Source organism: Cryptomeria japonica, chromosome 10 (genome assembly GCF_030272615.1).
Source record: "Cryptomeria japonica chromosome 10, Sugi_1.0, whole genome shotgun sequence".
Lineage (NCBI taxonomy): Eukaryota > Viridiplantae > Streptophyta > Pinopsida > Cupressales > Cupressaceae > Cryptomeria > Cryptomeria japonica.
This window is the reverse complement of record NC_081414.1, coordinates 266,445,918-266,462,853: the sequence shown is the minus strand read 5'-3', so window position 1 is coordinate 266,462,853 and position 16,936 is coordinate 266,445,918. Positions and strand designations below refer to the sequence as shown.

The window sequence follows — 16,936 nt, the reverse complement described above, 5'->3', positions numbered from 1 at the left end:
GGCTTTTCCTCTCAAGCTTGCTCTATATTGTGAAAGGGAATGCACCAAGGGTATTTCCTCTAGGCTCTTGCTAGAGGAATTGTCTCTCTCTCTATACATATACCACTAGCTGCCAACCCTGTGCCATCCACAAATTTGGGTCCACGGTCTCCTCGTCCTCAAAACTTTGTAGAACAATGTTTGGAAGTAGCCGACCTTCCTTGGGTATACTATATTTTTCAAATGCTTTATCCGGGGATGTTTTCTAGATATTTGATCTTAGTGTTAGATATGATGTTATGAAGTCTCTCCAATTTGCTGGTTTTTGCTTTTGTCAGACATTGTAGTGTTAGCCCTGTTTGCTTGCTGCACTTCTTGATTTTGGTCCGGGGATTTTGGAAACTCGCCTGAAAACTTAGAAATGCTAATTTGCTTGCTCCACCAGCCTTAAAGTGCAATTCTTTCCTCCACTGGAAATATGAAACTAAATTTATTTTATTTTATGTGTTTGTTGCACCTAGGAATTCTAGGATTTTGTGCCTGTTATCGTGAATTGCTGTGCCAGTGGCTGTACAGTTAATCAATAGTTTAATTTGGTCTGGACCATACAAAATGAATGAGCCTTACAACTTACAAGTACCAACAAAATATAAAAAGTTGCAATTCAGCTGTTTATGGTAACCCTGGAATCAATGAAATTATGAGTGCTGTATGAATTAATCAAAACAATTATGTCTCCTTCCAATCCATTCTTCTACTCATAAAGTGGGGTGTGATACACCTCTTACGGCTGTGAAGGATGCTGTGGGTGGATCTACTACCCACATTAGGGGGGATTCTTCTAAGGTTGAAATGACTGGAACACCTTGTCCCTGTGTTCTTATTCACCACTATCTGATTCAGTCAACATTTCAACGAGTTGAATGTATGCTATAACCTTACATTTGTGTCCTAGTACCCTTTTCTTGCATTAGAAATTTAGAAGTGTCTACCCTGCTTCCTTAATTCTTCCCTAGCCACTTTATGAGCATTAGGTCTGACCTGAAATGATTTCTTTGTATCAATATGGACTGTGGTTCAATTTGAGCTAGTCTGATCTTTTAACAAGGAACTTGGTAGCTTGCTTTTTGTTTTGTTTTTAATCAGTGTCTCATATAATCCATCTTCTAAAATGGCCTTATCCAAATTGTTGGGCTTAGAGCTTCTACACATCCTTTTATTTAATCATTCAAACCATCTACAAAGAAACATTCTTGCAGAGTAATTGGAATGCCACAGACTATCATGCAAAGTTTCATTAACATTAATGAAGAAAGCTCTTATAAAGAGATTACATACATGAAGTTTCTAAATGAAACAGAAAAACTAACTTAGAAACTAGCTAACTTAACTAACTATTGCATAATTGACCATTAATATAAATATGCTAAATATTAATCAAATACCTTCCCTTAATGGTCAATCTGTCAACTACACCAAGTTGCCCCCTAAATTTGACAAACTTATTCGGGCTCAAAGACTTGGTGAGAATATCTGTAGGCCGATCCTCTGTTGGAACATACTGCAGCTGAACTGATCCTTCTTCTACCACCTTGTGGATGTAGTGACAATGAAGCTCAACATGCTTGGTACGTTCATTGAAGACTGGATTTTTGGCTAGTTTGGATACTCCTTGATTATCAATGAATAAGGGAGAAGGATCTATTTGAGTGATTTGCATATCGGAAAACATCTTTTGTAGCCAAACTGCCTCACACGCTGCCTTAACTGTTCCCCTATAGTTTGCTTCAGTTGAGGAAAGAGCCACTGCCTGTTGCTTCTTGCTGGTCCATGTTACAGCACCTGTACCCAAACTGAATACATACCCAAAAGTGGATTTTCTGTCGTCCACTGAACCTGCCCAGTCTGAGTCTGTATAACCAATCAGCTTTAGATCCTTGCACCTGCTATACAGAATGCCAAAATCTGAAGTGCCTTTCACATATTGCAGCACACGTTTGCTGCAACCCAATGATCAGCTTTTGGGGCTGTCATGAAGCAAGAAATGTAGCTCACGGCAAAATTGAGATCAGGTCTAGTGGCAGTGAGGTAGATGAGGCTGCCCACCAAACATATGCAGTTTCATTCAAGTGTAGTGCTGTAGACTGAATTTTTTCTAGATCAGTCATTGGATTCAATTAAAATATACAATAGATTTTTATGAATCCAATCACAAGCTTCAATTTTCTCTGATGCATCAGATTTGTGGACCTCTACCTTTGGCATTATAGGCTGATTATCTGTTCTAGGCAATTGTTCCTTGTTGCACATGTTCAGTATTTCATATCATCTCACAATATGCATGAAAGTCAAATTTCAGCCTGAAATCTTTATTATTGGCCATGTAGGCTCTCCACCATCTTCTATTTGGATCTTCACCAAAACCTCATGCTTTCTCCTGTTATAGTCCTTTGTCTAGGAGGAGAGGTTGGTTTGGAAATGCCAGCAAAATCTTCAAGTTCATGTCTAGTACAATGAAAGGAAGGAGAGGATATAGAAGGAAAGAGTGATTCATGAATACAAACAAAATCTTTACTACATGGTTTGAGGTGTTTCTCTCAGATTTTGTCTCATTTGAATTATATTTTGGACCAGGAGTTGAAAACTCTTAATGTCATCTCTTGAAATTCATTTCTGCATCTTTTGTGTTCACAATCTGATCTAGACAGATTAAATTCATTTCATGGGCTGGCAGGATCAAGGATATGTTACCACTATAATGATACTTTCCACAATCTAAACTAAATAGATAAAAATCTTTACAATATTTACATTTCGAGAATATTATTCATCTCTCATTGTAGGATTCATTCAGTTCCTGAATGACAAACTTTCATTGGGATGAGTTGTGAATGTTCTTCTGAGTATCGGCCAAAACCAATGCTGCATCTTTATACCTTACCTGGGTCCATCCTCTTGGTTGAGTATCTTCTATGCCATTCATTCAGTTGACCTTCTGCCTTGGATAATTATCACATGGCGAATGTCGAAAAGGAGAACTTTGAAAGGAATAAATCTGTTTTAGACTTATTGGAACAACCTGAGCTTTGAAGTGAGGCACTCCCAACTGTTGAAGACAACCAATCTTCAGGGCAAATTGCTATGACATTCTGAATATCTGATTTTTCAATCATCTGAAATGATTTTTCTCTACTCTTTATAAATAAAGAATGCTGAAGAGAGAAGATTGGTCTACTTGCAGTTATCTTCCTCTATTATTCAGTCACCTTTAGTTCGTATGTATAACTGAAATTCTAACTGCACGTTAACTATTTTGCTACTTTCACTAAGTTTCCAACTAGATTTCCAAAATTTAGCATCCATGCAATTGAAAAACTTATTCTTCTGCTGACTAATTTCTTTCAAAACTATCTATTTCTATCCTATAGGATGGACTCCCAATTATTTCATTTATTTATTTTTCTATTTTTCACCCTAATGCATACGGGCTTATTTGAATTGGGTTTGTGAAATTAGTTATCATATGATGCTCCCTTTAAAGTACATGGAGATAATTTGGCTAATGCATATGGGCTTATTTGAATTGGGTTTGTGAAATTAATTATCATATGATGCTCCCTTTAAAGTACATGGAGATAATTTGGCTTAAATTAATACTGATGAAAGTTGCATCAAAATACACGAAAGTAAAGAATTGGAAACTGTGCAGTTTAGTTTTGTCTTGCTTGTGTTGGCATTGATAGGACTCACTCTGAATACCAATCTTGACTACTTCACTCAACACCAAAACATTAATGCCTTAGTTGGTTATGCCGTCTCCTTTTCGTGTCATCTCTGTTTGATTCAACACATCAGTAGGCAGTAGAGTTTTGCACCTCTTTGATTTCAGTGTTAGTTACAATTGTTAAGTTTTAGAGATCAGATTAGATATAGATAGTTCAAACACAAATGCACAGAATTTATCCTGGGAAAACCTTCCTCTTGAAGGTGAAAAAACCCAGCAATTAATCTCTTGTAATGTATTAGCAAATGTCTTTACTAATGCTTCACACTTTGAAGCTATGCAATAAGAAGATTCGATCTAGAACCAATCAATACAATATAGATTCTATTCGCCTTATATGAAGATCACAGCTTCGTGACTAAGTTGACAATCTGCTGAACATCAACAACGATATGCTGAAGGAGATTCCAAACTGCTGGAGTTAGAACACAGACTGCTACAGATGAAATATACGATCTGCTGGTATGTGAAGGTGAGATACCGATCTGCTATATAAGAACACGAGCTGCTGAATGATAATGATATGCTGATCAAGGAATGTGATCTGCTGAACATCAACAACGATATGCTGAAGGAGATTCCAAACTGCTGGAGTTAGAACACAGACTGCTACAGATGAAATATACGATCTGCTGGTATGTGAAGGTGAGATACCGATCTGCTATATAAGAACACGAGCTGCTGAATGATAATGATATGCTGATCAAGGAATGCAATCTGCTGAAGAATTCATATTCGATCTGCTGTTATACCTCACCTTGTGAGGAGAGAGGAAACCAAACTAAATACCGAACCACATCTTATTCCAAGCAACACAACTTCTACCAAAAGTCGGCTCTTCTACAATCATCACGTCTTCTCCAATGTTAACCAACATGTCTCATGACAAAGATTGGTTTCATTATCACTAACACGTCTTCCAAGGTGGCGGGTTACGATTCATTAACAAATCGCTTCATGGAATCGCCATTATAAAAATATGAAAGTCAGTAAGAAGTATTATTTAAATCGATGCACATAAATAAATAGAGGCAAATCGAAATAACTAAATTGTCTAAGGCTGAAAGGCCAATTTGATAATTTAGTTGTCTATGTCAGCCCATAAAGATTCTGACCGACACTATCACACTAACAACAATTTCAGTACTTATAATGGACAGAAGCACCAGTTTTTTTTGTCTCTTCATGGAGCAAGGGGCAGTTTTATGATCTGTGGATAATTGAGCGTGTCTCGATCCACAAAGGGAGGAGTGTTATTGTGGATAGTGGAATCAGTCTCAATTCACAGTTGAAAGGGAGAAGTGTTATTGTGGATAATGGAGTCAGTCTCATTTCACAGTTGGATGGTGTTTCAGATGGTGTTTTTTTCTTGTGGATAATTGCGTGTTTCGATTCACAAGAAGGGTGGTGTACTAGTGAATAGTTCAATATGTCTCAATTCACAGGTATCATTGGATAGCTAGGACATTTGCCTAGACATGAGGATTTTGGGGCATTCTAAGGAGTTTTGGTAATCAGTCATGACATTTGCTTGGAAACGAGCAGTTTGGTGTGTTTTGGATGAGCAAATAGATATGGGGAGATGCTTTCGCAGATTTCTAGATGGGCTTTGGCAGTCAGTAAATGTTGTAATGTTTCTGTTCTTTCCTTTTCTTGCTTTTTTGTAATGTAAATCTTAAGGAGGGGTGTCGGAAAATTAAGGTTTACATATTTTAATAAAGCACTTAGTTTCAGATTTAATAAATATTTAGTTGAGAGTTAATACCTGTAAGGTAGTTTAGGGAGATTTTAAAAGAAGTTACTGGAATGCAATGCTTTATAAGTATTTACACAATTCATTGCAAAATCCGTATGTATGAATTGAATAATATGGTTATTATTTGTGTTTCCTTTTTATTGTAAAATGTAGATGTCATTTTCCATTTAGATTGCACAAGAAACAATCATCAAATTGAGTCTCCAATCAATTTTTCGATTGCCAATATGATGAACAACATTGAATTGGTGGATAAAATCAACGTCAAATTAAATGAAGTTCTTTGGGGTTTAGCCTATTGACTAAGCCTGGCTAGAGCTGCCACAAACTAACTTTTCTCACTGCAGAGAGAATATGTTGGAATCTCAAATCTGTTATGGGGAAAACAATCTGAGCTGAAAATTATAAACTTTGAAATAGCTACTATCATAGATTGAGAACTTGAACTTGGCAGCCCAAAATAGGACTCGGACTTGGAACTCGGCAAAAAATTCGGCTAGGACTCGACAAGGAAGAAAACTGCAGTTTTACAAAAAAACAAAAATAAATTAATGCATTTAGAGAACATAAGAGCCATAATTCAAACATTACACGTCATAAAATCTTCAAACACTCAATATTTGAAAATTCATCATTCATGAATCATAAATTCATAATAATACTCATAGTTTTAAACTTTCAAATGTATAACAGCATCATAAGTATAAATGTTTACATATAATGATATGTCAAAATGAGAAAAACAACCAAATCAAATCTACACCTTCCTCTTTACTCTACTATTGTAATCCAATTTTTGAGGCTCAATCTAGAAGGTGCTATGGGAGGACTTTCTTGTTCTCAATGTGCACACCTGTTTTTGGCAACCAAGAGGCAAGAAATGATCAAAAAGTCAAAAAAACAACAGCAACATGTTTTAAAGCTGCCTTGATGTCTGACTGGGCACACAAGAGTTGTGGGTTAGGACTTGCGAGTCCCTACCCAGAACTCATGCGAGTCCATGCCTGGACTTGCCAGGACATGGCTTGTGAGTTTGTGGACTCGGTGAGCTCCAGGACTCGCGAATCCAACAAGTTTTTTGGCAGAGTCCTGAAACTATGGCTACTATAACCCTAGTTCTGAAACTTAAATCAGAACTGGAAACTGAAATCAAGTAGTTTGTAACCTTAAATCGGAACATGGGATCTTTAGGTTTTATGCATTTGTCATGCTCCCACCATAGACTCAGATCGCAACATTTAAAAAATATCGCCTTTAATCCCAGCGAAGGAAATACAAAGGGAAGTGATTGTTATGGGCAGCAATTCCTCCAAAAAGGGTGCATGTTTTACCAAACACAATTAAGGAAGTATTTATTGGTTATTAAGAGCAGCGATTAGTTAAGGAGGGACATTTCATTTGGAGAAGTTGTATCCCTTGTAAAGAGTTGCTATATTCATGAGAGTTGCGACTCTTCAACTCATCATGAGGAATATAAAAGGTAAAGCCATTCATTGGGAAAAGGCATCAAATGAACAAGTCTGATTTGTATATAATTCAAATGAAGTACAGCAATCTATAATATTAGGGAAGTCGTTGGAATGCACCATGATTGTATTTACTATCAGTTTGTTTATAAATCTGTTAATAAGCTTTAAGTTTATTTATTTATTTAGTGAAATTGCCAATCCATCAAGAAATATAAGATCATTTATTATTTATCTGATTTCCTTCAGTAATCATATCTGGAATCAATGTGAGACATTTGGTGGAGAGATCCAGCAGTACCAGTTCCCTCATCAAGTACACCAAACCAAAGATGGATGGACTGGCAGTCCTGCCATTCTTGTGGGCGAAGGGGCCGAATGACTCGGGGGCTCATTCTGTGCCCTTGAGCTTGGTTGAGGACAGTGTTCTGATGCCCTATCAAGCCTTTGCATCAGATTCCTAATATGGTTGGCTCTTGGAAATAAACTATGAAATGGATCCAAATAAGTTTAGGATATTTTGTTTTCAATAGGGATTATTTGTATATGATCATAAATCCTTGATTTAATGCTTGATGACTACTATTTTCTCTAAATTGAATCACAATTATGTAATTTTATTATAGAATACTATTTGTAAATAAAGTGTATTGTTGGAATTGTTATTTTTGGGCAAAATCAGGTGTCTCCCTAGAAGGGGATATTACAGCATTTCAATTAAAATAGCATGTATTACTTGGTGTTGACTCCCAAGGAAAAAATCAAAATGAAAGGCATGTCACTGATATTCCCTTCATTGTAGGTTATGCGAGGGTGGGGAGCTTTTAGATCGGATTCTTTCAAGGTATGCAAAAGCCAATTTCCATTTCATGTCATTTGTAAATTGTGATGCATGTCTTTGAGAGTTGATGCTTTTTTGAACTCTCTTTACTTGAAAGAAAAACATTCTTTTCTGACTTATAGTTTATAAGTCCTGGTGGTAAACTGCAGAAATATCTTTACTAATATTTATAATTTACTAGTATTTGAAAAACTGCGGGCTGATGGTGTGGATATTTTCTTTTTCTTATTCTGTCAAGTGTGTAAATGTTGCATATTACTTTGGTTTGTAACAGAGGAGGGAAGTACTCTGAAGATGATGCAAAGACTGTTGTTGTTCAAATTTTGAATGTTGTAGCATTTTGCCATCTTCAAGGTGTGGTACATCGGGATCTAAAGCCAGAGGTATCCTCCAATTCTTTTTTATTAACTGTGTATTGTTTATTGCTAGAAATTTGGAGATTTTTTAATACAATATTGCAAATATTGCAAATATTTAAAAATAATTATAATTTACACAAAATGTACAAAATGAAATACAGAATTGAGAACACACTACACAGCTGATAAAAATTGATAACATTGTCAATTGTCAAATCATAAAATGATAATTGATAAATAAGAAATGTTTTGTAATTTATATGGATATTAGAGTAGTTGCTAGCATTACAAACATAAAGGTACAACACAACATAGATATTTTTGAAGCTACCATTTTAAACTCCACTACTGACCAAACTTTGTCAAATTTTTTTCTGCTTCCTAGTCTTTGTTCCATTTATTTTTATTGTTCCGATATTGACAGTAAGATCTGATTGAGTATATTCTATACATTTTAAATCAGCTGACTTGCCAGCAAAGCCATCATATGCAAATACAAAGTGAAAACGCCATTTAAGAAACTGGGCAATCCAAATCCTTGAGATAAAGAAAGCTGAAGCCAAAAATTTCATTGCAGAAGACAGATTCTTGGAGGCCTAGATCCTCAACACCATTAAAACAAATTTAAAAAAATAAAAAACACAAATCCAGTCTTGTAGAAGTCAGGTGGATTGAGTTTATTAATGATCCTTAGCATTCACATTTCCATCTCCCAGAGTCTTTGTTAGTTTAAGGCAAAAAAATGCATTGACAGAAAAGTAAATGGTGAGGGTCATCCTGATGTCTTTGGGAAATCATACAAATGTTGTGACTTGTCCCATTGGGGTCCCAATGAATGGGGAACACCTCCCATATTGGTGAGATGTCTTGGGAACATCTCCAAAACTGGACCAAGAAAAGAGACAGGGAGAAGATGTATGTCTTGGGAACATCTCCAAAACTGGACCAAGAAAAGAGACAGGGAGAAGATGTTTTGTCCCAGTTTGTGATGTTCCCATATTATCAAATAATAATTATTTATATCTGAATAGGCTTATGCACTCATTATTTAGTCATGAGTTATTGAACCTCTTAATATAATCGATTATTATATTATCAATTTCATTAAATAACATCTTTATATTTAACTTTAAGATTATACTAATAAACTGATTATTATTAAGTAACATCTTTATATTTAAATTAAAGACTATATCGTAATCAAATTATGGAGCAGATCGAATTGAGAGCAATGCTAACAAATAGTCAGCGACTTGAGGGAGATAATCATTCATAGAGCAGCACTGAGAATAACTAATAGTTAGTATAAGTAAACACTAAACCTGCGATTAGTAAAGATGACCAACTTTCCTAATAATATAAAGCAGCAATTAGAGTCAAAGTTGGTGCGATCCATAAAATAATAGTTATACATTCATTAAAGAATTCAAGGAAGAAGTCAACTATGTTAATGGTAGTGCGGCGCTCATAGTTTTGTTAAGAACCATTGATGTACTAAGTTAATAAGAATTGTTTACATTAATCGACCAACTGTTGTGTCTGTTAACTTCCTTTCACGAAGGGGTATGTGGAAGATATTTATAAGGCAAGAATCGATGAAGGGAGGGAAAGAAGAACAACAGGAAAGGACGAAGGAAAGAACAGGGTAAATCCTCAGACTAAAAGACAATTCTGGCTGTGATGGCTCAGGTACATATCAGTGCATTTCCAAAATTAGAAAGGAAGTATTATACAATCCAATATGATTAAATTGCTGTAACCAGTTCATTATGACATGAAGACATAGCCGTAATATTATTCTGAAAATATTCAAATTTGTATCCATAAGAAAGAGGTATAAGTTGACTAATGTATTCGTAGCATATCGCAGTATTGCTATAACTATTAGTACGTGGAGCATTAATGGTATCATGAACCACAAAATAAGGATGGGTATAATTTATAATTCAGTAAAACTCAGTGAATTCACGTTTGGTGTATTTGTTGGACAACTGTGTAAGTCATACAAACTAATAATAATAAGATACTATGATTTAAGTTACAATATTTTCTCCAATAACACAAAATTGTAAAATACGTTAAGGTTACTCGTAATATTAATGAATATAGAGACTACTGATGTCAGAAAGACTTCCTGGGTCAGAGATTGTCTCCCTAGCATTAGACAATGATAATACTCCCAAATTAACTATTGAGGAAATCATTTAGAATAGCATCGTATCATATAATAGAGATCTTAATTAAAGAAAGTTGATGCTAATTCCATACTATCGATGGGGAATGAAAGAAAAAGGAATATATATTATTGGCAGCCATCGATCAGATCAGAACAGGACTGTTATTAAGTTACAGGCAGCAACATCCTTGTCCTTAGTGGTATGCAGAGGGATGTGCTTAGTATGTATGTTCAACATAAAAGGCCGCCGGTTCATATGCAGAGTTTAATATTATTCCGAATATTAATAATGATATAATAGTTATAAATTATTGTAATACTGGAACTGCTCTACAGTAATATATGTATAATAATAATATCTGAAAATGGATAAAAGTATATGAATATATATATATATAAATCAGAAAAATTATTAATTTACACTTAGTACAAGAATATGTTTTTTGTTATGACTGTCAGTATTCAAGAAATTTGGGAAAGGATATGTCTTTACATAGGAGATATTACGATTGGTTTGACACTTGCAGTAAGAACTATAGATGAATGATAGATGAACAATTTATTTATTAATAGTTAATTGATTGAGCTGTGGAATATCACTGATTTGATTCATAATAAGGTGGAATTGTCTCCTAATATATTTAGTTTGAGTCGCAAGTATATTGAAATAAATTAATTATGGTTAAAACATGCCTAAACCTAGTAGGGGACATTACACAGTTCCCTTGTGCCTAGGATGTCTCCAGTGTAATGCCCAAAATTTATTAAGAATGAAACATGCAAATGAAGGCCAACCAAATTTCCACGTTGACAAGTGTAATAGTAAACAGTGAAGGAATGGATTTTAATGCTCTAGTGTTGTCATCATGTGTGACATACTACACGTACATTATCTATGCATGCAAAATATACGTGCATAAATCACACAAATAGAGAGATACTCACTTCTTGATCTAGAAAGGGTTGTACACATTTCATTGTGACTCTACCAAATCATTCAATTCTTTTAAGCATAAATTAGATGAAGCAGACTCAGTAATATAATCATTTCTCCTTTTAAAGTCTAATGTATGTTATTAAATAACGATTGTATTAATCATTCTTTCTCTCATTTACTTTAAGCAAGGGTATAAGAGAGGCAATAAGGTAAATGATTTCCACACATGCATTTCAATCTCATTACAAGATGATTTCATAATGAAAGATGATGTTTACTTTTATTTAGTCATCCCAACATACAATTCTTATTTACAACAAAACAAGATAAACTAGAATGAATTAATTCTTATTTAGTTTTGCCAACTCACAATTCTTGCTTACAACAAAGTGAGATAAACTAGAATGAATTTAATTCTATAAACATTTTGAAACATACATAAATTTGCATTTAAAACACTCCTCAATACTGACAAAATATTAGATAAAGTTTAAACTATAGGTGTAGGTTTCATTGAATTAATGTCAATGAAGGATAATTTCCATGCTTTTGTGATGAGTTTGCCACTTCCACTATAGAGTTTGCAGCTATAGAGATGGCATGTGCTACGCAGCAGCATTATCTGTGGAGAAACTACTGTTCGCTGCTCACATGCTGACTGGTAAATTCTCTTTTGTTTGTCACTAACAAGTCAACTGGCAGATACTCTGTCTGCTTGCTTCCCATTTTCCAAATCCAATTGGTGAACATGTGTTTGTTGTGACTGGTAAATCAGTGTATTTAACTGTCTTAGGGCAGCAAGTATTCAATTTTGGTAATTATTAATAAAATTTTACCAAGATGATGAAATATTGATTTTCCTTCTGAAGCAACTTAGCATGAAAATCATTCTTACATGTTACTATCATGCTGAGTTGAAACAATCTTCATACTAAATGTTTTGCAACTATGTTAAGGATTCAATGTTAATATAGGTCTAGATCACTAGTTGTTGAATACGTTCTGATTTAGAACATTTAGTTACTGCTCATAAGTTCAACTAACCATGAATCTACACAACCACCTACTATCACACAGAAATCTTAAAAACAAGATTATGGAAATAACATAAAAATGTCTAGATTCATTCACTTGATTTGAACTTTGTCCTTCTTTGTCCTGGCCCGATTTTCTTCCACCTGCAAAACAAACCAAAAGGTGATTAAGGACACATAATAAATTCATTCCAACATAGCATTTCCTGCCTTAAGTCATCAACAAGAAGGCATTAGAGTGAAATTCGTTCAAGATCCTCTCTGGGGACAGACCCTATAATAATTTCGCTCTGGACCCTTTGGAAGGGTCAGGATCGAAATTTGCAATTTAGCTCAAATTTCATCATTTCTTTGCCTTGAATTTCTCTTGACCTTTGAATTGCTTTTTGCTTGAAGACATCATTGATTTGACCTCCAAAAAGACCAAAAAAAGAGGATTTTGCTTTGGACCTTGGCCAAGGATAGGACCTATAAGGAATTTCACTCTGGACCCTTTGGAAGGGTCAAGAGCGAAATTTGCATTCTAGGACAAAATCTTCACATTTTGCGACCACAACTTGATCAAATGCATGCCTAAGGATGCCTCTAATCTCAATCAACACTAGGTTTGATGCAAAATTGGAGCAAAATAGAGTTTTTAAGGATTTTGCTCTCAGGAGCGAAATTCTTGATTAAGCTCAAATTCCATCATTTCTCCACTCCAAAATGCCTCCCAAGACAAGCACATGCTAGCCTTCTCTCCACCAAGGCTTAGGAATTCATGCCTTGACCTTCATTATGGGTAAACTAGGTGATTTTGGGAATTTCGTGTTAGTTTTAACACTTTCAGATTAATATAAACTCAGAAAACCAAAATTTAGTTTCTAACTAAATTGATTAGATGAAAGATTTATAGTTTTCTAGATTTAGGCATAACAAATAAATGAACAAAATAAGAACAAGAAACGGTTACCTTGGGAAAACCTCCTAGGAGGAAAAACCCAGCCAGAAAAGATCCTTAGAACTGATTATGAATTATGTTCATATGAGGGTTACAACACTTATCTCAAGTACTTGAAGGTGTTTGCACTTAGGATTGATAATGTCTTCCACAAAACTGCACTTTCACAAGCATCAAGTAGTCACATCTACACCTTGAACCCTTCCAACAGCAATCAGGTCCAAACCATAGGTTGGTAATGTATGAAGTCTGCTCTTTGATGGACAGCAACCTTATCCCTTAGTTCGCTCTCTTCATAAATGAATTTCACACCACAACTGCCATGTGTAGTTCACTGATATGACAGGGATAAATCCCTTTAATTGCAGATGTAGTCTTCCTCTTGAATTCGCATTGGTAGGCACATATATTTCGCATGGATGAAAAACTGAATGAGTGAATGATAGAGTGAAGTTGGAGTTTATTTATATGGGGAATAATAATCTTAATCATGTCGGCTTGCATTATGATTTAATGACTTTAATTTATTTATTTAACCGAAAGCATTAGGATAGGGTTGGCCCAATACATGGTGGCGTGTTGGCTTGAGGGTAGCTTGGGATCTTCATTTGATGCCATGAGGTATAGGGCCCATCCCTACACGTTGGGGAAGGGGCTGGCCCCCTTGGGCGGATTCCAATGTTGCCCATGGCAATTGGAATCCGCCATCCCTAATTATAATCAACACTCCCTCTTAATTAGGGAGAAAGATAATCTTACAACCAGGTTACAAGATTAGGGCCCAGCCCTAAGTAATACATACAATGTTTAAATTGTAATCCGAACTTAGCTGTCAACTTCAAATACTCCTGAGAGAGTATCACAACAAGTATCCCATAGTATCCATCTTGTAGGCCCAGCCCTAAGTAATACATACAATGTTTAAATTGTAATCCGAACTTAGCTGTCAACTTCAAATACTCTTGAGAGAGTATCACAACAAGTATCCCATAGTATCCATCTTGTACTGCCTGTGGAGGATCACTTCAAACTTTAACATGCACACTTGCAAGTCATGAATACATACACAACTTATTCATGCACATCACGAAGTCTTTCCATGCCATTGATCACGCATATCCATCATTCATTTTCTTTACCTCAGTCTTCTCCCAAAGAAGAATGTAACACCATAATCTTCCATCTTGCACCCAACCATAGAGTGGAGATACATAATCATTGCTCTCCATAAGCATAAAATGAAAACATAGTCCTCCATCTTTCACACAAGCATAGAATGGAGTCTAATAAACATAATCCTCCATCTTGCACACAAGCATGAAATGGAATAGACATAATCAGAATATTGTAGTCTTCCATCTTGCACACAAGCATAGAATGGAACTACATAACATAATCTTCTAGCTCGCACACAAGCATAGATTGGATCCACTTTACATTGCCCGCAAAGGGTGGAGAGGATCTTTTCTACCATCTTACATTGCCCGCAGAGGATGGTTAACAATTACATTTCTCCTTGAGAAGATTACAATACCATCTTACATTGCCCGCAGAGGATAGTTAACAATTACACTTCTCCCTAAGAAGATTACATTACCACCTTACATTGCCTGCAAAGGGTGGTTGATACAACACAATGTATCATAGAGGTTGAGACTCCCTCTCAACCAAGGCAGTGTTCTCCACAGCTCCAAGTCTATCTCAAGCTTCAAGAGACTTGGTGAGAACATCTGCAACACATGATTGTCCTGCCATAAAACACTGAATTGTCAGGTATCTCTATACAACCCTGATAATAATTCAAAACAACATAACAAGAATTTTGAGAAACCACACTGCTTCTCTTGATGCAACACTTGCAACAATGTATTTAGCTTCAGCAATACTCAATGCAATTGAGACTGAGGACTGTTCCTGTAGGTCCAAGAGATCGCATCAGGTGAATGCTTGAAGTGTTTGTCTTGTCCGTAACACTTCTTGACCAATTTGAACCTAAGTAGCTTCAGCCTATGATCAATTGTGTCTTGCAAATATCAAAATATGCTTGGCTGCAACAATATGCTTAGCTTTGATTAGCTGAAGCACTCACCAATCAACCTGCCACTATTCAAATGAATCTGCAAGATCATAGTTGGCTGCAGACATACTCAACTTCTTCAAGTTAGTTTCCATATAAGTTTACAATCCATAATTCTAACATAACAATAGAAAACTTGACTTATAATAATTTCATTAGATCCTTGCCACACTTCTAACCTAAAAGTAATGCATTTTAGGTTTAGATCTTCCATCTCAATTCTGAGCTAATTCTTTCTTATATTAAATGAGACTATCTTTATCAGTCAGAGTTAGGTCATCCACATAAGGATTCAGAATTAGCATTTCAAATACTTTAAGGAACAGGTTAGAATCTTTACAAAACCCTAGGCTTATCAAGTACTCTTTCATACCAAGAGTTTTATTGAAGATCATAGGGCTCCCTCTTAATCCTCAATATCATACTGATAGCCAGGCATCATAGATCATAAGTATTTATAAACAAGGATGAGAAATGCCAACTTCACCTTTTATGAATTGGACACATGGCTCAATCATGATCAGGACATGTCCTCAACCTTCTTCTAAATGAGTGTGAAGATCCTTATGCCTTATTTCAAAGCTTCCTTTGAAGCCACATCAATCTAAGCTTATGGATATCTGATGTCAGTATGGCCTTGGCCCTCAACATACATCACCTACTATATGAGGTTATATAAAAATGACCTTGGGTGAGGATCACAACATTCATGATAAGTTAGATGCATCCCTTTAACAATATAACCAATGATACATAGAATGCTGAGACAATACTTATGTGACACAAATTAAAGGAGCCAGCTAGTAACACACAACCTTGAAAACTTGTATATCACCATACAGGTTATAACAAAAATCTAATTTTCATAAAGAAACTGACAAGGGTTAAGTCGTGAACATTTTCTGCCTCACCAGGGTTTCCACATATTTGAGAGTACATGCATACAACCATTAGTATGACTTAATAGAGTCTACAATTAGCTCACAAAAGTATGATAGTTATCAACTAAAATAATTCTAATTCAGCAATTGAGGATGTAGTGTATATTATTAATTTCCATAATACTTCACACTTCATGATAGCAAATACTCAACTGAAAAATCAGTTTTCAAAAACTCAATCAGATCATACGTGAGGAAGTACTACTAGAATGTTTACAAGGAGAGTGAAGTATACTTACCAATGAAGATACTAACCAAGCAATGATAGTGAGAGCCTACACTTCCATGATCAATAGCAATTAGTAAGTTGCAGTATATATAATCAAAATAATTTTGATAAAGGATTTCAGATCAAACCTCTAGATATCCAACAACAAATACATCAAAGGAATTAATCTTCGGATCAAACATTGTGAACAATAAATTCCTAGCTCACTTATTTATGATATTTATTTAATGAATACTTCATTTACTCAATTAGCAGCGATACTTATGTAACTTGCTTATTTTCCCTTACGCACATAGATAAAGACATACACAAATTAAACGAAGTTCAAAACAAAGAGGAAATATTCAAGTTTGCAATGTCTTTACAAATATATGAAGTTCAACTTTTCTTCTTTGTTTTGATCTCACTCATTGGAAC

General features: G+C 35.2%; 1 protein-coding gene across 2 annotated transcripts in view; it reads left to right on the top strand.

Annotated features, from left to right (window-relative positions):
* Nucleotides 1-16,936, top strand: part of LOC131039127 (CDPK-related kinase 5-like) — a 45,302-nt gene that overhangs the window by 9,423 nt on the left and 18,943 nt on the right. For both annotated transcript variants that reach the window (XM_059212037.1, XM_059212036.1), the window contains exons 3-4: nucleotides 7,788-7,829; nucleotides 8,101-8,209. In XM_059212037.1, the coding sequence (XP_059068020.1) occupies nucleotides 7,788-7,829; nucleotides 8,101-8,209 (151 nt within the window). The remainder of the gene's footprint in view (nucleotides 1-7,787; nucleotides 7,830-8,100; nucleotides 8,210-16,936) is intronic.